The sequence below is a fragment of the Melanotaenia boesemani genome, chromosome 20 (genome assembly GCF_017639745.1).
Source record: "Melanotaenia boesemani isolate fMelBoe1 chromosome 20, fMelBoe1.pri, whole genome shotgun sequence".
NCBI lineage: Eukaryota > Metazoa > Chordata > Actinopteri > Atheriniformes > Melanotaeniidae > Melanotaenia > Melanotaenia boesemani.
In genome coordinates, this window is record NC_055701.1 from 6,030,236 (window position 1) to 6,052,754 (window position 22,519).

Below are 22,519 nucleotides of genomic sequence, written 5' to 3' on the forward strand. Positions count from 1 at the left end.
TGTTTGTGGGGGTGTGTGTTAGACAAACGGTAAAATCATGCAGATGCGTGTTAAAGTGTGACCGTTTAACAGCTTTTTACCTACAGCTGAAAGCTTAATTCTACCTTAAATCTACATTCGAATCCTCCAAATCAGCCAATAAAGTCTTCCGTGAACTTTCTCCTACACTAAATATTTCCCCACTTTTGTGAACAACAGCACAAAGAGCGCCCAGGAGTGCTAAGTTACACTGCATTACAAAACAAGAAAAAGAGCAAAGCTTTTTTTTAAATCAATGCTGGATGGTCAAAAAGAGAATAAGAGTGAGCAGCTGAGTGCAGAGTGCGATTACAAACAGAATAATTGAGTAGAGCAGGCGGTGAGGAAGCAGCACCTTTCATACAAACTAATCCAGATGCATAAAGCACACAGTAAACAGAAACATAAGTGATTAGCTTGAGTTAAACTATCAATCATCATTTGCCACACACAAACAAGCTCTACATAATGTGGAGTTATGCAGTGATGTGAGAAAGTAGCAGCCATAGTCACCCAAGGAGGGGATTGGATTACATGAATGAGGCAGCTGAGGATATTTTATGCAACATAATACCAGAACCAGCCCACCCCCTTCGTCCCTTCTCCTCACCATGTCTCCCACCATCTATCCGAAGCACACGCAGACACAAGATACTTTTTAGCTGGAAAAAGAGAGAAAGCCTGCAGGCTGTGTTGTCGTGTCCAACCTTGTGGGTGCATGAGAAAAGAAACATGTGGGTATCATTTACACAAATGGCCTGTACGAGATCCAGACAAAATATAGAATCTGAGCCCCTGTGGCAGAGGTAGCTTTTTCTGTGTTTATGATGTTTGAACATGTGCATTCTGCTGATGGATGACATAAAACACCCAACATGTTTTACTGGCTTAAATGTTGTATGTATGTAAATGATAGTATAGGCTATAGCTGTGCATGTGATTGTATATTTCGATCAAAACAGATATTTATGCACCTCAAATTCTAAAATATCAACATAAAAAGTGTTTAAACACTAATATAATGTTTAGAAATGTTTGGGGACATAACTTTTTTAAAAATGTACAGAATGACATGAAAAGAGTTAAATATTTTAACTTCAGGTATTTAGCTATAAAGATGTGTGATTTACACTACACCATAATAATGGCCAAAACCAGTCATAGTAATGATAACAAGGAAGCAAGGACATTTAAATTGTATCTGCATTTATTTGATATTTATTAGATATTTTAAATTTTATCAGCTCTATTTAATTAAACTATTGTCATTATATTAATAATTTAAATATCATGTATCAATGCAAAACTGATATTTAATTTTTAAAATATAAATATCAGAATTATTTAAAGTGCATGTATAACATAATTAATCATGCAATAGTTTGTGAAAGTGTTTGAATATTTTTAGGGGTAGTGAATTAAAATTCATCTGTTTTTAAATGCTTTTTTCACTAAAGCTTATGGTCATACTGGGTTTAAGTCCTAAAGAAGCTAAACCGGTTTTATTATGTTTGTTGGCCATCATTTTCTTAAAGGTTATCTTAGGTAGCCTTTAGGTAAACAGAATTTATAGAAGTTTGTAATTTCATGTAAAGCAATGAAAATGTTGATTGCTGGTATTCAAACTTGGGTAAGAATTATAGGCGGAGCTTGGTGACTTAAGGGAGGAGGGGAGGAGCCTGTCTAGCTTTGCTGGAAACGTGCAGAGGCAAATAACACTCTGGTTTAGGCATTAAAAAGTATAAGGTTGTGGAACTATATACAAACCCCCCAAAATCTCTTGTGGGAACAAAGATAACTGAATTTGTAAATATCTGCTTGAATATATATATATAGTCAATTTGTGTTTGTATGTGTCTGTGTGTGTTTCTAATCACAGACGGTATTATTTTCCACGTCATACTGAATCTGAAACTTTGAATTTTTCCACTACTATTCCTTACATAAGGAGCTGTCATTGCACTGACACATGTTTTAAAATTTTTGGCAAAGGTCTGAGGTAGCCCCATAAGGAGAGCAAAGAAAATATAGGCATTGGAGATTGTACTCAGATTTTTTGTATTTTTTCCCCCCCAACCATACATTACAATATACTGCAACTCTGCTATGTACAAATAAGGCCATAGCAGACTGTGGAGATAATTAGGCTGAAACAGATGTCATATCTGAAAATGTAAACTACAGGGCACTGTAGTTTAAATGTATAGTGATGTACAATATATATTGTAATAGTCTCTTTACGCACAAAGTTCATAAAAAGGTTTATGCGGATTTTGGTTCTTTTTTTCTAGTTTTATACAAATCCTCTGGCTTCATAGCGGGGGTATAACACCACATGAGCTTTTTATTTGATGTAATGTTTACAGCCTTCCTGATTGATCTCTGATTGATATGGAGCTGCCTTGTCAGCTTTGCCAAGAGTCAGATTTCTGACCTCCTCTGGAGCACAGAGATCAAAATAAAACCGGTTTTAAAAAAGCTACATTTTGATCTGATATGAAGTTCTGTAACTCTTGCAACTGTCGCAAGTTCTCCTGAAAAGTTTCACCATGTCAAATACTTTTTGACATCACCAGAACCTGCCAGATCATCTGTCATCCTTTCAAAATTTTAGCACAATTAAAACTGGATGACACTACAAGATTCTTATAAAAGTAAGTGAGGGAAAATGTTGACAACAGTACAATACAACATTACAGTAAGAGCAGCATTCGGCTTGACTTACATGCTTTGGGGAAAAGTGTCAGGAAAAAAGAAATAGAAATTTGATATCACCAACTGAAATGAACAGACTAAAAGTACATCCATATCTACTTCCTGCCTCAGTATAGTGCTTGGAAAGTGATTATGTTTGGATGAATAACTGACTTCAGGACAGACAAGCAGGAGAGTAAAACGTTTTATACTCACAGCACAATTCCTTATATATCCCAGCTTTGGTACAAAAGAGAAAGGAGATTATTTAACCACAGCAAATAGGAGATAAGAGCCCAGAGATAGATATAAAAAAAAAAAAAAAAAAACAATCTGTGGCATTATGGAGAAAAAAAAATCGTGAGGTTGATGGCTTAAATGTGGTTGCAAAATTAATCCATGACTGAAGAATAAGATGTCCCATTTTGTGCAAAGATAAGAGTTAGCATGCTAGCTACTCATTATTTTAGTTAGCTCAGCACTTACTGGTAAAAACATGTACTCATTTACATATTCAGTTGTGGGTGGTTACATCTTATGCATCATAGAGAAGAAGAAATCTTGAAAATAATGGATTGAATGTGGTATTAAAATTAATCCATGACCACAAAGTCCAGTTTGGTGTGTTCATAGCATGCTACCTTCCCATCACTCGAGCTATCCTACTGAACAATAAATAAAAAATATGATGTAGTTTTTATTTATTAGAGGTTGCGAATGTTTGAGGTAAATCTTTAAAATATAGGGTTTTTGACCAATCTAGATCAATGAGGGCTAAAGATAAACTACACTTGAAATCTTTTATGCTAGTTTTGAAAAATAAAGTAAGTTACAAGTTTGACTCAAAACCAAAACTATAGTTTTGTTTTCAGTGAGGAGACTGAATACTGAAGTAGCTGTAAAATCAGATCTGTTCATCGGTGAAAGAGGTGACAAACTTGCTGTCAAGCACCTGAGATGATTTGCTAAATCAAGGAGACAAATGTTAAATCTCAAACTTGTATTTACAGCAAATGAATTTGGCAATGCTGGTAACTAGTCAGAAGGTAAATAAATAATTCCTTTGACATTTAAAGAAAAAATGGTAAACTTATTATTAGTAATAATAAATAATAATGTGTAATTTTTCATTGGTTAGGATATGAAAAAGCAGAAAAGAAATACAATAAATGACCTGACTGACAAATCTGTACATTTCAAAGAAGAATATCTAGATCTTGTATAGTGGTGTTTCTGTCGCTCACAGTTTGGTTCTGGTAAATAGTTTTACTTTCAGTCTGCTTAGGACTTAGGGATAAGGGTGCTGCTCATTTAACAAATTCTGTCAGAACAAGCTGAAAACGAAGTAAGCTGTTTGTACACCACTTGTCTTTAAATTATGCTCCATTGCCAGCTGGCTCAACCTGCCTGCTTTAAACACAGATATAATGTATTCTGCTTCCCAAACTGTTTAACAATTGCTCAAAATGATTGCTTTTAACTGATGTAAGTTTGTTCAATTCTCAAAAATCTTTCACCTCAAACTGGTTTGAATTGTGAATTTTGGATAAATAATCATATGGGGCTTCATGGGCTGCAAGTAGACTTGTAGGTCAGTCTACCAGCAAAGACTCTAAAACATATCAAATCAAAATGTCCAGTTGATGATCAAGAACGGGTTTTACCTTGTTTCTCTTAAAATAGGCTCTTCGGCAGGCTGCAAAGCATTTTTCACTGCAGAAGCTCTTCAGCTCACTCCCCATGCTCAGAGAGTAGCGTTTCACACCGACCTTCTGACACCAGGCGCACATGATCTGCACATTTGATGCATCCTCATCTAAAGAAAAATAAACAAAAATACAATATTAAGTTTAAGTTAGGACTGTTTACAAAGTTTATTCAACAAATTCAGGTCAAAAAGCCTCAAAAGATAGTTCCAAATCTAGTCCATGAAGGACACAAAACCTCTAAAGCAGTGTTTCTCAATCCTGGTCCTTGGGGACCACTGCCCTGCATGACTCAAGTGAATGGCTCGTTAGCAGGCTTGCAAAGACCTTGACAAGCAGTTCAATTAATCTGAATCAAGTGTACTGGAGTTGGAAATAACTAAAACATGCAGGGCAGTGGTCCCTGAGGGACAGGATTGAGAAACACTGCTCTAAAGATTCAAACAGAATGAAAGGCTTTAATTTCACTGATTAAGTTCAGCTGTTGGGCTTTTAAAATCTTCTGATTCCAGCTGTAAATCACTGTAGGATTCACAATGAAGCTCTGTCACAAATGTAGTTAAAATGGGTAAGTGTTGGACATGATAAAACGCCTATTTGTGGCTGTTCTCTGTGGGTATTAGAAAGCTTTAAGAGGATACAAGCATGCAATCTGATAATATAAGAAAATAACCTGAGATTAGACACCCACTGAAATTATGCTTATAACTGATGCTGACAAAATTGTCATTTTGTTTTACTTGAAAGAAGTTCAAGGAGACCACTTTTTTCATGTTACACAACTGTGATCAGCACCCACTCCACACAAATGCTAAAACTTATGTGAAACCTCATTGCAGCTGTGTTTTTGTTTCAAAATCATTCATGATGAGGGCACTTTGAGAGCTGACAGGTGGAAGGAAAAGATGAGAATCTAAAAAACATGAGGGAACAGGACCAGACGAAAGCAAATACATAAACAAATTTACTTCGAGACCAATAAGGGTTTCAAAGTGACAAACAAATATTCATTTGAAATATAAGACTGGATTTCAAATAGCTTTCACATAAAAAAGACATGAAGTAACAGGAAGATATTTAACTTCATGAAAACTATAAATGTTTTTTTCAACATTTATGAGTACATAACAGTACAGAACAGAATTGTGTCTGTTCTGTAAGCCAGTGGCTCCCAACCCTGGTCCTCAAGGACCACTATCCTGCAGGTCTTAGATGTCTCCCTGCTTCCACACACCTGATTCAAATTCATGACTCATTAGCAGACACATGGAGAGCTAGTCAAAGAACCATTTAATTTGAATCAGGTGTGTTGCAGCAGGGAAACGTCTAAGACCTGCAGGACAGTTGTCCTTGAGGACCGGGGTTGGGAATCACTGCTGTAAGAAACAGAACTGCAAACATATTTTTATGAAACAAGTGCATACATAAATAGAAATACAGCATATGAGCCAAAAGAAAAAGTTTGTACAAATCTAATTAGCTTGAAAGTCATTATTTGATATGAAATGCTTTATTCTTTAACACAGCTGGAACCTTTGTGGACAATTTTCTTTAAGTAGTCCTTAAGAATAGTTCTCCAGGCTTTCTGAAGGACTTTCCAAAGCTCTTCTTTGGATTTTGGCAGCCTTTTGTTCTGCTCTCTGTCAAGATGTTCCCACATTGCTTTAATAATGATGAAGTTTGGATTCTGTGGAGGATTCATTGCTCCATCAGACCTGTTGCCACTGACTTTGTCTAGTTCTTGTGTCATTCAGCATATCTCAGCCTTTTATCTTAGTCTCGTTTCTCTTCTTTAAGAATGGCTTCTTGACAGCTGCCCTTCTTCGGAGACCATTTCTGATAATGCTACGGCCAACAGTAGATGACACAGTTGCATCTCTCAGGTCCTGTGTCAGGTCTTTGCTGGATTTCTAAAGAATATCACTTTCATATCCTGTTAATCTGCTGCAGATTGTGTTTTAGGCCCCTTGGTCTTTTTTTGTACGACATGCCCCTTTTTTTTAGCTAAATGCTCTTTGCTATTGTTGCTGCAAAAACACATTTATGATTAAAGGGGAATCAACACTATTGGGAACACAATGAATGTTATGTGAAACAGAATAGTGTACAACAGGTCACACAACTGAAAGGATAAAAAACGGTTACTGCAGAATGTCAAGTGTTTATGCCTGAGTTTAATTTTGGCTTCAGTGATCTTTCGGTAAAGCTGGATTGTGGCAAGTCATTAAGTATTTTTCAATGCATTTCATGTGAATTTATGTTGCAGTTAAAGCAGCTTCGTCAAAATTCATGATTTTTGCAGGCGTACCTTGACTTGTGAACTGTAGCAGAAAGCATCCACTGTTTCTTTACATTTATGACTAAGATATACATATTTATGAGTAAATCTGCAGCTGATTTCCACTTATTCTATCATCCTAGCAGCTTGTTTAACAGTTATAAATGAACTGTGGCTGCAGTTTAGCTATGCGGTCAGTTTGGGGAACAAATTATTTTAACAGCCCCTCGGTGAGGGTGAAATGCCTCTTCTGTGGTAAACTGTGACTGCTGATGATGAGCTGCGGGCTTTTAGTGCAGTCGCAGCTAAAATGAGAGAGATCCTCCGAGATTCCCTTCAGTATCTCCCAATTATCACATTATGACTGTGAGGGGGTGTGAGGGTGGGGGGTGAAGGGGTGCACAGGCCCATTAGTTTTTCACCTCCGTTCACCTCTTTATCACTGCTGGCTGGGCTTTTCACCTCTTTTCAGCTTAATGGATCTACAGGGCCATCGGATTTTAAGCAAAAGACTAACTCACAATTAAGGAGAGAAATCTCTTGGGTCCTAAAGACGGCGTCAGGGACCCAACATGCATTTTAAGGTCAGTCTTCCCTGTCTCATTCCTACAGTCACTGTTATGTTCATCACAGCGATTAGAGGAAAAAGCATCAGTATTTGTATGAAACCGTGTCTGCACCAGAGAATAATGGGAAGGACTGAAGACTAGTGTGAAATCTTTTATGGTGTCTTGAGTTGGATTTTTTTTCTTAGCCTTTCCACATCCTAACAAGCTCATCTCAAAATACTTACACCTGCAAGAAGGGGGAGAGGGGGGGGGGCAAATAGGGGTATTCTTGTAATTATGCAGCTCCATACTAAATGCCACCATCATTCGTTTTACCTGGACCTCAAAAGGTCTTTTGTCAGATTTTAGAGGGGCACATGAATAATTCAGTGTATGTGTGGAGATGGTAAAGAAAGGGGGGGTTGAAGGCAGTTTCGGACGGGTAGTTAGTTGGTTGCTGGGCTGTAAGTGGGACCACACCATCTGTTACCCCGCCTAGGCAGGGCCAGCAGGGACTCCTCTTGGGTGATGCCAAGGCGGCTCGCATCCTCCACCAGGGCGTACCAGCCTCCTGTCCACAGCAGACGCAGGGGATAATGAAGCCCTCTGCCTGGTCGGGGGACATTTCCACTGAGAGTTGATGGGGGTAATATTGACACTTGGGCAGGTGGAGGAAAACAAGGTGTACAGCAGGTAGCTAGGCTCATTAATTGTCTGTTGCTGAGACAGAGTGAGGACAAACTTTTAACACTGCATAAAGATTTAGTTTTCTGGCCAAGTGATAGTGAATAATAAAGTGGGTTTAAATCTTCTGTGGAATGAAATTTGCTGCAGATTAAATCTATGACATCTCCTTTTCTAAATGGAAAAATGACCGTGTGTGCTTTTGTGGTTACTGTAGGCATTTGTGTGAATACATGAGCAATGTAAATGACTGTGATCCATTTTGGAGATTTAAAATACAACCTTGTTACAGTTATAATTTTACCTGCTGTCTCTGAGGAGGTCTGCCCCTTTGAGACACTTTTTATTCTATTCTGTTTTTTAAGTGTATTCTTGACAAACAAGGACACGTATAAAGCTAAACTACTTTTCAATTAATCTTCTGCCTTAATACCCCCCCCTTTTTTCCCCCCCCAAAATAAATAAATAAATAAAGCCATCCATGCTCTGTACCTGCAGGGGGCTTGATCAGTGGTGGGGGGATCATGGGGACCATGATGGGCAGGTTGCCATGCTCCTTGGTGCTGGGCATTGAGGTGGACGGTGTGGTGGAGGACTCTGTGACTCCATTCCTGGAGGTTGGCAAGGACAGGGAGCTGTTGGCTCGGTCCAGAGAGCCTTCACTGTTCTCCACTGAAGCTGGCATTTTTGGCAACGAGTTTTCTAAGACAGGAAAATTTGAGCAAAATGAAGAGTTTACTGATCAACAGATGAGCTGGACTCACTGCAATTCCTCTATAAGAAGCACAACTAATTGCTGTCCTTGTTTCTCTGGATTTCTGTTTAAAACCCCTGAAAACAACCTGAAATCTTGCGTAGTTTTCCATGACATCTAAACCACTCTAAAGCTGCACCTGATAATAATTTTAAATAAATAAACAACCACCTTGTAAACTTGTAAAATCATAGATTTGTTTCTTTTAATACTCTCATTAAATCAATTGATATTCAGCCTCTTTCTCTTTGTTATATTGAAAGCACCATTTTCAGATTGAAAATTCAAATTAACTCACAAAATACAGCCTGCACAGAGCAAAATAACTAAGTCTGCAGCTAGAAGCCGAACACAACCTTTCAAATATAAATACACTCAATTTTTTTTAAGATTTATCAGAATTTTCCGGTTGAGCTTCACCCTCTTAAAATCGGGCAGAGAGGCTACAGCAAGAAAAAGATTAATTATTTACACCCATGAATTTTGAATCCATAATTTTTCATTGATCTGTGTCGTTAGATGTGTGTTTCAGTTTATTTTCCTTTTGAAATATTCAAGACATTCCTCCTCTCGTGAAAGAGCACCCTCCCTGCAGTAAAGCATGGTGGCAGTAGTATCTGCACAGTAACTTTTAACTTTCTTTTAATCATTTAAAGTAATTTACGATTTTATTTTGATTTTATTGTGATTTTTCCTATTTGTTGCTGCCTTTTATCATGTTTTAACACTTTCTTTACACCACTTGTAATACTTATAATGTTTTGTGCAAAGCACTTTGAAATGTGCTATAAACCTGCCTAGCCTTGCCTCAAATCTTGCTTTTTGAAACTGGGTAACATTTCTCTCTAAAATATAAGAACAGTCACCTGACTATAAATTAAGACAAAGCCAAGTAACCCTTCATTATGATACTACCTCCACCATGCTTTACTGTAGGAAGGGTGCTCTTTTACTCTTTGCTTGTAAACACTCCTATGTACTTCATTTCTAAAAAAAAATCTTTATTGGTTTTGTCTTCCAAAAGAACATTATTCCAGAGAAATAGTTGTTTATATAAAGAGGCAACCTTTGTAAATATAACATAAAATCCTAAAAAAAAAAATAAATAAATAAAAACTTAAATCTGTACTTTGTTTATTTGTTTGAACCTTTATTTAAAAGGCACACAAAATGATTTTCAGTGTCTTATTTGACTAACTTCTTCGTATTTACAAAATATAAAGAAATACAGAAATTGATGCAGCAATTTAAAAAAAGAAATTTGGGAGGGTGACAAAGTGACAGACAAAAAGGAGTTGATAAAATATAAAAACTATTAACTGGTGTCACAGTGTCATGATTGGGTATAAAAGAAGCTTTCAAACGTTTTGTCTTTTGAAGCAAGAATAGTTCATGGCTCATCACTCATAGCTAAACTCGGTCAGAGAATAAGTTCCAAAAACGAGTATTCCTCAAAGCAAAATTGTAAAGAACTTTGACCTTTAAACATTTACAAAATATAGTGTTGTAAAAAGATTGATGGGGTCTAGGGAAGTCTCAGCGTTTAAAGGCTGAGAATAGAAACTACTGTTGGATTTTCTTGACCTTGATTCCTCAGGCACCACCACTGCATGAGAAGCCTTCATGACACCATGATCGATATAGCCACATGCTCTCAGGAGCATCTTGCAAACCATTCACTCCACACTATCTGCTCCTGCAAAAATGTAACCTGAAACTGTATAATACAAGGAATAAACCATATATCAACTCTGCAAGAACACTGCTCAGTTCTCTGGACACCAGCTCAACTCAGATGGACAGAATGACACTGGACATGCATTCTGTGCTCAGATGAATCCATGTTTAAGTCGTTTTTGGAAAGAAAACTGACATCTGGATGAGCAAGAGCAGGGTGTTATCAGTGAAAACAGAGTCTATGGCAGAAATGACCTGCATATGTGTGAAAGTATCATTGATGCAGAAATGGATATTAGAAGTTTGGAGCTTCCATCAAAGTTAAGTCTTTTCCCAGAAGGTCTGTGGTTATTTTACAATGTCAGATTTCATTCAAAACACATCAGTTTCCCATTGAAAGTGTATTAATCATCATGAAAAGAAGAATCTGACAACAACCAGGCAAGCAGCTGAAATCTTGGATTCAGGAGTAATGGACACAGATTCTTCTGAAAACTTGCATCATCAGTTCTCAAACAATTAAAATTTTTCAATAAAAGGAAAAGAAACCAGCTTCTAGCGCTTCACCATCAGCCAACAAGTAAGAGAAATCTTCTGTTTTGTTTTGTCTGGTCATTTCTAAAAAGTTAATTCTGAGAGTGAGGAAGGAGGACTAAGTGCCCTCGTTTGGCCTTTGTTTGGGGGAACTAGCAAACACGCTGCATCTGGAAAGACTAAGGTATTATAATGATGATAGAGGCAGTATGTTTGACCAGATATGAGACCCTGTGTTAAAATTTCTTCAGTCTGTTGTTGCATTTTGATGTTGTGATTCAACTCAATGGTAAACTTGACTCTGTTCCAACTATTTTCAAAAGTTGTTGACAGCATTAAGACTTAAAAATTAATAAATGATATATTGAAGGTTTTACTGCATATCAGAACATGCCCAAGCTTTTCTGGAAACAGAGTTTGTAGATAAAGTTTTACTTAAGATAAGTGTGCACTGTATAGTACAGACTGAAATGTGGAGTCCAGATTGCTCCAGGCGTGCCTGAAGCGCTTTAAATGACCTTCATGATGATTTTTCCACAATCTGCAGCAACCTTGTCAGACTTTTTTTTATTGAATTTCTTCCTTGCAACACTTCTAAAACTAATTTAGTGCATTTATTGATAAATTATTCAACTCTGTTCTTAAAATTCAAAGGCGCCAATGACCAGGACTATAACTTTTAATAAGAGCCTTAAATCAGAGTTTAATAATGACATGACACATATTCAGTATTTGTCATGTTGTGTTGATATTAACAGCAGTTTCATTCACTTTTTATGCTGCATGCAATGATCTGATGATAATAAAGCAGCCTACCTTTGAGGACAGAGATGTGTTGTGGTGTCTCTCCTATCTCCAGGTTGTCTGAGTCTCTCAGTTCCACCTTGTCGTAGCCGTACCAGCCCAGCAACTCATTCATCGTGTTCTCAGCAAAACTCTGCAACACAAACATAAAACATAGAAGACTCATTACAAATGCTCACACAGGTATGAGTTAATTAGTGCTTTAATGTAGCTTTCATGCTTAAAGGTAAGCAATGCTGACCAGTATTAACATTGCAAAATAAACATTTTGAAATAATATGAAGATAAGGTTTGAGGTTGATTAGGACAAAAGCTTTTGCTTCTCTGTGACCTTGACTAGCTCTTTAGACTTGTTCCAATTCATTAGGCAGAGATTTTGTGATCCCACTAAAATGTAAATCAAAACCACGATGTAGGTTTTTCTCTCTTTGACTTTTTATAAGTGCAGGTCAGCCTAATTGGGGCAAAATCCTGTCCAAATACTGCAGTGTGCATTCAGCTGAACTAATGGGCCCTATCACAGCACAATAAAAGAGGAGGATCTTATCAGAGTGTAATAAAGAGAATGGGAACCCTATCACGGCACACTAAGCAGCACAGAAAATGTATGAAACTGCAGTAAAACAGGAACTGCTGCACAGTAAAGACCCTGTAACAGCTGGGATATGGGATTGACGCATGGCTGATGATCCTGTTCTGATGATCCAGGTCGCAGAGGCAACAGGTTCAGGAGGGAGACCTAGACACCCTTTTTCCATCCTCACCTGGAGGTGTGCATTGAAAAACTCATGAACAGGGTTTACCTGGTCTGTCCATCAGCCTTCCTCTCCATCAAATCCAACTCACCACCAGGTGGTGATGAGTTGACAGCTCCACCTCTCTCTTCACCCAAGTGTCCAAGACTGATCTGAAGGACTGATGATGTAATTACAAAATCAATCATCGACCTTTAGCCTAAGAAGACCTGGTTTCAAATGCACTTACAACCACCTTATTCTCAAACATGGGGGTTGTTATGGAAAATCTATAAACAGGACAGAAGTCTAACAACAAAACACCACTCAAGTACTCATAGTTTATGAGTATCCCTTCCCAAGCAATATATCATGGTAGATGTTGGGTAATTGTCACATGCAAATAATATGGTACACAACCAAAAGTACAAGGGATGCCACTACGTGTTACACTTGTTAACATAAAATTTTCATAAAACATAAAAAGGCCCATCAAATACACAGCAACAGAAAGATAAATGTGATAACATTTCAACAGAGGGATCCATTGTAAGTTAAATTGTAAAATAAATAAATAAATCAATCAACTTTGTCCAAGACATGTGCTTTGTGATGACAACTGTAGGAGGACAGGAGGAGGTAATGGTTACACTAGTGGGCCTGGGAATTCAGGTAATAATTGGAAAGATGACACTGACAGGTGTCTAGTCTGGTTCCACACTACAGTCTGTGATGTTACACACAGGCATACACAGGTAGAGATCTATTGCCAGACATGTCAGCAACTCCGTGGCCCAATGAGTTACATTTACAGATGTACCAGTTACTGAAGGTATACCTTCTGTACTGTAGGTTGTTTGGGTTGTAGATCTACTTTAAACTAAAATTTGGTTATAGCCTTCATAAAACTTATTTTGTCCATACAGAATCTCATCCATGGAATTTTTACTGACTTAAAATCAATTGACAAACATTCTTCCTTCTGCCTACTAATTATTATGATACTATAATACTGTTTGGTTTGATGAATACTCTGATACATAAGATGTGGGTCTATGTCAAAAAGGGGGTTGATTTTAAAACTGACTTTCTCAATTGCATCAGCAAGGACCTCAAACTCAAAATGACTTTGCTTGTACTGCAGAGCAACTTAGTGATATAACAGGAATGCTGAGTCTTCACATTTATCTGTAATATCTGCTGATCTGAAGAAATTATAGATGTTTATATTAGCAAAAGTAATTCAATTCATTTAAATTGTATGACTGTGGCTGATTGTACTCTAGTCCAGAAGCATGCAACCTGCGAATATCTTATGCAACATGCTGTTAAAAGCTGGATATTGGATGCAGCATATTGCAAATTAAGTTGCATTTTTACAACAATATTCATGTTTTAGAAAGCCTGTCTGTGAAGGAGAAAGGAAGAGAAACTTTCTAATTGTGCATTTATTTCCAAAAATTTCCTAACCCTAAGGCTATAATTAAGGGCGATTTTTCTTTTTCTTTCTCTGGCTAGCGTGACTCCTGATCCCCTCCCTAGCTTTCACAAGTTCACACTTTAATGTTTCTGCTTCGGCTAGCAGCCTGTACGTGCATTTGAATATATAAAACTCTATGCAGGTGGAACATTACAGTATTTTCCTATAACAGCCTCTCACGCCATCAATAAACACTTTGCTCAAAACAAAACCATAACCTTACTAATGCACACAGCCCATTATCACCATACATCTCTCAGCTGGAACATTCCCAGAAGCATCTGTTCACTGAACCGCTGCTGCATTTAAATGGTTCATCTATCATTTGACTCTGAAACATGGATGAAAATGTTCTTTGTGGATGCAGATTTCAGCAAAGAATGAATCAGCTGTGCTTTTTTTGGTCTGTGTGATAAAATATTAGTCACAGGTCACTAAACTATCAGCAGAACAATGGCACAGGACACCAGTCAGCTCATTATTCCATAGCCAGTCCTACGTTACTGTGTACATTATCTCATAACAGCAGCAGCCCCTCATCAGTCACTTGATCGAGCACTTAAATGTCAATTACAAACAGTGCCTGCACACATGAAGCATGTCAGAATGGTTCAGTTCCACCCAGAACATCAGACTTTTGGCTGATTTGAATGTACTTTGTTGTCTGACACAGAAAAAGAAACACCAAGACATAGAGGGAGACAGCTTTTCATCTGGAAAACTATCTTTCTCCTTCTTCTTATGTCACTGAACACCATCGTAGATCATGTCTCTCAAAAAAGTCAGGCATTGAAGAGAGACTAACACTTTGGAAAGTCTCAGTTTCTCAGGTGACAGTCCTGGAAGCTGCTTGGAAGTTGTTTTTGTTTGTTTGTTTAACCAGAATTTAACTTTAGCAAAATAAAATAAATCTACAAAATTAACACTGTGGACACTGACCACACAGATTCTAGACAACAGGTTGTTCTGCTGACTCAAATACCTAATGCAGCTGCTTCTTTCAGATTAGTTTTTGCCTCAGCTTGCTTTGTTTAGACGGAGCATAAAATTTCTGCCAATGCCATAAACAGGAAAGTCTAAATGCAGAGTGTCATGATCGGTGGGTTTTTATTCTTGTTCTGTTGCTGTCTATTAAGTTTTCTATTATTTTGTCATTTCTGAGTTCTGTCTTGTTTACTGTTTTATTTTGTAGAGCTGTTTCCCCTTGTGCATTCTGCCTGATTAACATCCTGTTCCCTGCAGACCCTGTGACCCTGAATTGGGATACAGCTATTGTCACACCTGCCTCTCATCTTGTGATCACCCCTCTGTAGAAATGCTCCAGGTTTTACTCTATTCATTGCCAGGTCAATGCATCTGTTAGGCATTAGTTGGTCTCGTTAGTTCCATAGTCTTCATCTGTGTATCAGTGGTGTGGTCTTGTCTTCAGTCGTGGCTTTGTTCAGTTAAACTTCATTCTACCTTCATCCTGCTTTTTGGTTATTCCAGTTGTCTTCTGCACCCACAATCCATGACAGAGCGACTGCAGCTAATGAGGAATGACAGGAGTTATTGATGTATCTGCCATGAAATACCACTGTGGCAAAGAGCTTAGAGGACAGATGTGGCACAAAGGTGCAGGGCACAGTTTGACAGGTGACAAGAAACACCATGCGCTAGGTCTGCACAATTCACTCTCCCTAAAATGTGGATGATGTGAACATTTGTGTATTTCACTCTTCTGCTTTTGTCTTAATTCCTCCCAACAGAGTGGTGCAAAGAAAAGGTGAGGACAGATGTTAGGAGAGAGGAGGCAAGGTGACTGGCATTCAACAAAATGACTTGTTCTGGATTCAGAGCATCAATTGATGCAAATGGTTAATCTATAGTGGTCAGTTGCAGATACAATAAATAAATGTTTTATTATGTCAGATGAGCATTAAATCTGTTTGTGACATCTTAGATATTTACTTTAAATGTAGGATTACCATCCCATGCCTCCTTCAGATGTCATGTTTTCACATCAGTGTTATCACAAATTGACATGAGAAAACAAGCGTAACAAAAGCTGCACTACAGTGGTGGAAACTGTCATAAAACTGTAATAATTGTAAAGATTTTTACCCATATTGTCATAAGTATGTGTAGATTTGTAGGATATAGCATGCAAACCTGTGAGTGAATATCTGGAGTGCTTTAGATTTCAAGGTTAGACCACATCAGAGTTAATAATGGCGGACGATTGAAATCCAATCCATTCACAATCTTCTCTTTGTTCTGCAGAGCTTTTTAAAAATGATGGATAAAGCAGTGAAGGTTGTTAATGAGCTCATGTTTGCAGATGTAATAACACTCCTGCCTGAACAATGATAAGTGACAGCAGTGCTCTCTCTGCCTGAAGGTTCCTGAGAGTCATATTTAGTTCCACAAGTTAAAGTTGGCTTCTTACAGCTACAGATGCAACCATGTTGTCACTCATGGAAACACTTCTAGATCTTTGCTTTTATAATTACAAGCATTGCACAATCATAACTCGCAGTAATCACCCACACATTTGACACATTCCCAAAATCAACTCACAACATAATGGTCAAAAAGTCCTGGTCAAAAGTCCCATCAGTTTTAAATGTGCAGGGTACAACTGATCTACAGGTTGACAGTTAGCTTTCTGCAGCAGTAAGTGGCACCATACCGGTAGTAAACTGCATCAGTAAACTATTATTGTGGGTCAAAAACAAGTTATAGAAGGGAGAACCCCACAGGAGGTACCCTCTGCATTCATAGCTGATGCTAAATGTCAGTTATAAGTAAGAAGAGTAATTAACACATTTAATCTTGTTCTTTATTTAATCTTAACATCTCAATTCCTCTTTTTTTAACCCCCCTTTCAGCTTGTTTTTATTAAAAAAAATCCATGCAGGCTTGTTTCCTCATCTTCTCATATTGATGCTTGGGATCAAAAAGTAATTTTATTTATAAAGCGAAAACATAGTCCTCATTAGGAGGCCGGAGGGGGCAATGGCGGTAATCAAAGAACCTAGATTACAGTTTACAGTTTAGATTACCTTACTTAGATGAATTTAAATAACTTGGGAGTTATTTTATTTATTTTCTTTGTTTCCTGTTTTCTTTAACTTGAGCTTCAGTTTCACTTTGGTGCTATTTGGTGTTCATTTAACTTGGTTCAGTAAACAATCATGACTTGGTTAGGTTTAGGGAAATTTTATGCTCTGGTTTAAAACAGACCACTTCAGAACATAAATGCTGGTTAAAGTTGCAAAAATACACTGTTTCAAATTTTTACCCTTTTAAAAACTGATTAAATGTATCCCTCTGAATTTATATGTCATGTTGAGAAAATGTCATTATGGGTATGAGTGACTGGTGTTAGAAAAGCATTGTGGTTTGAATTAAAATATACTCTTTTGCAACACCAACTGCACTACATGGTACACTTCTACCATCTGCAACTAGCTTATGCTGTTTTGGTCTGTAGGTTTGGATGTTTTGCTGTTGTTTGTGGCTTTAGTTCCTATTTTTCTTCTTATTATCATTATTATTATTATTATTATTATTATTTTGCAACTTTTCTTTTGTGTATTTAGTCAAGTTTTGTCTACTGCTCTTCTTTTACATCTGGGTTCAGGTAATAATCACCACACATCTGTGTTTTATGAGTCATCTTCCTCAGTATACATCTACCCAGCTCCTTGTTTTAAACTAATGTTTATTTGATGTCCTGTTTTTCTGTTCTATATCATTGAGCCTTATGGAATTATTGCTTGGGTTTAATCCTTTTATAAATTAAGTGCTTTGGGTTTGATTTTAATACACCTGTCTGCCGTTAAACACTACTCTTTTATCTTATCTTGTATTTTCTTGGCTATCAGAATGCTGAGTTCCTCTGCTCAAACTATTTAACATTTGTATACAGTCTCATAATATCTGTTTTAGACATTGAAGAGATTTCTATTGACTTTTATGGATCAAAAAATGCATTTAAGTGTAATAACATGTTTGTAATGAAGCACCATGCATCCTGAGTCTATAGGTAACAAATTGGGAGTAAGTGAGGCAGATTAAAAGGTAAATAGACGTCCCGCTGAGTATTCTCTCAATCAATCAATTCATGTTTGGACAATAAAATGAGAGGTAATCAAAAATCAATTCTCCAAGAAATTCATTTGAAAAATTGATTGAAAACAAAATGACTTACTCATTGACCAGTTTTTATATCTTTCTAGTCTATAGACGTGACTGATTTAATCTAAACAGAGTCCGTTTTCTTTTATAGCTTTTGCGATTTTTTTTACATCAAGCTCAACTGCAAAGAGGCAAATACAAGTGCAGCAATTAGTCCAACTGTGAGGGTGAAACCTTCAGAGGAAAAAATAATCCAGGTAAAATCCTCCTTTTGAACAAAGGAGTTGGAGCAGAACCTGATCCTAAATGTAGGCCTGAGTAAAACTGATGTAGATGTAAAGTAAGCACATGAGGAGACAAAAACACAGCATCACTGTCTCCTCTTCCTTCCTACCATCCTGTCCTCTGTGTCACCCTACTACTTTGAGAAAGTAAGAGTGTTATTAAGAGTGAAATCTAATCCTTGTTGGCGGCTCATCAAAGCAGCAGCACCAACTTTGGCTGTGGGTGTGCTGCAGAGGAAGAGGCACACTGCAGCTACAGATGTCTATATGCTACGCTGGAGGTATGTATGGCCTTTTTATCTGGTTTAGCACAACCTATCAGCTTTATTTATCAGTAAGCTTTGGAGAGCCAGGAATAAAACTGAAATCAGATGAAAGTGTGGTTTGTGAATGAAGCTGTCTTAGTGAGATTTTTAAGTTAGAAAAGTGCAGAGAAGGCAAAGAAAGCACAGTGACTTTCACTCACCAGTGCAGACTTGAACTTTAAAATTCAGTGAAAACGTTTTACTGATGATGTTGCTGTACTTCTGTGGACAGTCTTATCTAAGTTAGCCAAATCATTATGTGTCCCTTAAATGCATAGAAATGATTCATGTTACACAAAGACTCAGTCTTATGTGGAGATGGGTCCATCCTCTGATCTTAATCAAACATCTACTGCTGCTCCAGCTGCATGTTCATGATTACAGGTAAAAAATGTGGAAAGCACGTGGGAAAATGATAGTATATTTCCGAAGTTTTGGCTAGTGAAAACAAGTCTATTGTCTCATAAGTCTGCCTGACACAAAATTTGACAGTCTGCCTTTAGAACAAATGAAATTAGTTGAATAGGTGGTGGGCTAGCTGTGTTTGTGAATGTGAGGTGTTGTAAACCAGGGCACTACACTGTTTAAGAGCAACTGTGCAACAGAGACATTGAACTGTTGGTGGTTAGCATGAGGCCATAATATCTGCCACAGGAGTTAGCACATGGTTTTGTGCCCCCTTCTGCTAATGCAGACCTAGCCTCTGACACCCTGCTCTCTGTCACCAGCAGGCTGCAGACACAGCACCCACAAGCCCACTTCCACATCTCTGGGGACTTCAATCACGCCTCTTCATCATCTGTTGTATCCAGTGTACACACAGTATGTCACCTTTACCACCAGAGACAATAAAATACTGGATTGTTTTATGCCAACACCAAGGAGGCATATTCTGCATCCCCCCTTCCCACATCTTGGGAGAGCTGACCACCACATTATACATCTCCAGCCTGTGTATAAGCCTGTTCTACACAGGCAGGCTGTGATCCCACATCCAGTGAGGTGATGGACAGCTGGAGGCCCATTTATGCTCCCTTACGTACATAAATAGTGACGTCCGTTTCAAACGTTGTCATACGTCGCCGTCCTCATACTTCCATGCGTCCCTTGTTTTGCCATGGTTAAGTCAATTCCTCCCCTAGTGGTCAGTTCAGAGTTCACTCCCACAAGCTGACGACAGTTTTAGACAGTTGGCAGTGGTGATGCGTCGCTATAAAGATTTTTCCAACCATCCAACACACCCTAAACACTCGAATAAAGTCTTTCTTCAAACGCTTGTGGAATTTTTGCAGTTGTTGTCTTTGTCTTTGTTCTTCTTTTGCTATTTCCCCCCTTTCCTGATCTTCTTCTTCTTCTCTTGTTTCTTTCCTCCGCTGGTCACATGTCAGCTATTCTGCTCAGCACTGCCCCCGTGATTTCCAGTGGTATTGCTCCATCTTCTGCGTCAAGCAACGGCTAGCTAAGCTCTGTGAAAACTGGCCAAATTACGAGCATAATTGACGCAGGAGATGGACGAACTGTCTGTCCGTCTACGTAACCGTTTTTTGTGTCAAGCATAAATGGGCCACGAGAACGAGGAGGCTCTTAGGGACTGCTTCAACACCACTGTGTGGACGGATCTCTACGACCCACATGGGGGGGACATTAATGCCATCACAGATTGGATCACAGACTTCATAAACTTCTGTTTTGAGAACACTGTTCCTCCAGGGTGGTGCAATGAGTCACTAACTTCAAGCCGTGGAAATTAAAGCTCTCAAGAAGGAGAAGAAGAGAGCTTTCAGATCAGGAGACAAGGAGAAGCTGGAGGAGTGTATAGAAGGAAATGAGAAGAAAGATCAGAGAGGGGAAGGCCAGTTACAAGAGGAAGATGGGGGAGAGCCATCTCAGGCTTTAAAATGCCCTACTCACAGGCCGTGGGGGACCTGAATTGGGTCAACAATATAAGGGGCCGTCCCCACGACGCCGGATTGCAGTAAAACCGCAAAAGTATTTCAGCAAACCACCCTTTCATCCCCACGAAGCCAGGGATTAGCCTCCATGAAGCCGACCATGTCTGAAGCCAGGTACCAAAGTGGATAGGTTTAAGTCCTCAGCCATCTGCAGTACTGTGCAGACAGCGAAGCCGCACAACTAGAGGATATGACGTTAATGTGACGAACACATGCCGATTCCCAATCCACCCTTCCTCAAGTTTTTATGCTTTGTAGTCAAGCATTTTTTGAAGAAGAAGCTCAACTTTTTCATCATTCCAATGAAATGTTTCTCTTTTGCCTCGCAGTGAATTCAAAGCCATCTTCTCTTCTGTGCGTCCAATGTGTACTTCCTGCAACACACAGTGAGCCTTTATCTGCACATGCGTTGTTTTGCTCTAGCTTTGGAGTGTTACTCTTCAGCACCCCCCACAGCCTGTAGTATGTACTACAGAGGTGTCGTAGGGATGTTGAAGCCTTTCTCCTAGTTTTCTCCACCATTTTCACACTGTTTTCACACCTGAACCAGCTTCGGTGTCATGTGGACATAGCCTAAATCTGCATTTCAACTGGTTTGATCAAGCACCCATTCCTCCCACCACGCAGCTGCATTCAGGGGCTGTCCCCACAGCGCCGAATTGCAATAAAACTTTTTGCAATCCACCCTTTCATCCCTCCACGAAATCGATCATGTCTGAAGCCACCAAGGTGGACCATCCGTGTTCTGTCAGGGCAGCATAACCGCACAACTGGAGAATTTACGCCAAACACAACAATAATGAAGTCGTGACCAACTGTGTTGTGGTGCTGCTCCAGACAGTTCTGGCTTGTCTACAACTTTAACACCAAAATGCACTACTTTTACAACAGTGTTGCGCTGCTGTTCCATCAACAGTGGGAGCAAGTTGATATGTCATTATCTGCGCACGCACTACGTCTTGTTCTAGCTCTGGAGTGTTACTATTTAATCATCATAGCGCTGCCCACAGCCTTGTAGTATGTACTACAGCGGTTTCGTGGGGATGGTGAAGCCTTTCTCCTAGTTTTTGCCACCATTTTCACACCTGAACCAGTGACAGCGTCATGTGGACATAGCCTCAAACACTTTGACACCTGGACTAACCCCCACAGCCCTTCACACCTCTGCCATGTCTGCTCTGGAGTGCAGATTCAGTTACAGACTGATCCATCCTCGCTGTGTGTAGGAGAGATGCCTGCTGCTGTCAGACTTTACAATGAACACTGTGTTTACATATTTATATACATTTTTATGTATATATTTATATACTGTGCATACTCACCCTGTCAGACCATATACTTTCCATATTATTATTTATTTGTGTGTGTGTTCTTGTTTGAAATCACGTGTGCTTCTGCTTACTGCACCTGTACTGTTTAACAAAGCAATTTCCCCACTGAAGGACTAATAAAGGTTTTCTTATTCTTATTATTCTTATTTATATGTCTGAGGTCCAGCATGCTGCAAGATAACTCTACAAACTAACACAAGTGCCTTTTTCCCATTTAGTGTTACTCAGTGAGGATGTTACTAGGAAAAGAATATTTTTTTTCCAAAATTTTGAATGTCTGACTGAAATATGAACTAAATATGAACACAACAGGAGTTATCTCGAGCTGAACAAAGCAAATGCATCTATCCAAAATTACTTGGAGAACATATTAAACTTGATGCCAGCATTTTACAATCCATGTGTTATTAATTTTATGACTATATATAAGCTACATGAATGTAGATTTATGTTATCATGTGTTTCCTTTTATTTACAAAAAATGATAAAAATCAACTTCTTTCACAATTTTAAACTGCCCCCTAATGAAAAAGACAAAATACTACAAGCAGTCATGCATTTCTGGTGCAGCACCGGCCACTGTGGAAGAAGTCGTCTCCACTAATGCATGCTTC

At 38.4% G+C, this 22,519-nt stretch overlaps 1 protein-coding gene across 3 annotated transcripts in view; it reads right to left on the reverse strand.

The window, feature by feature from the left end:
- Positions 1-22,519, reverse strand: part of sobpa (sine oculis binding protein homolog (Drosophila) a) — a 51,769-nt gene that overhangs the window by 20,304 nt on the left and 8,946 nt on the right. The window contains exons 2-5 of one of the 3 annotated variants that reach the window (XM_041971301.1): positions 11,710-11,830; positions 8,421-8,630; positions 4,377-4,528; positions 2,929-2,952 (exon numbers count right to left, since the gene is read on the reverse strand). In XM_041971301.1, the coding sequence (XP_041827235.1) occupies positions 2,929-2,952; positions 4,377-4,528; positions 8,421-8,630; positions 11,710-11,830 (507 nt within the window). The remainder of the gene's footprint in view (positions 1-2,928; positions 2,953-4,376; positions 4,529-8,420; positions 8,631-11,709; positions 11,831-22,519) is intronic. The other 2 variants (XM_041971299.1, XM_041971300.1) reach the window with 2 other exon arrangements.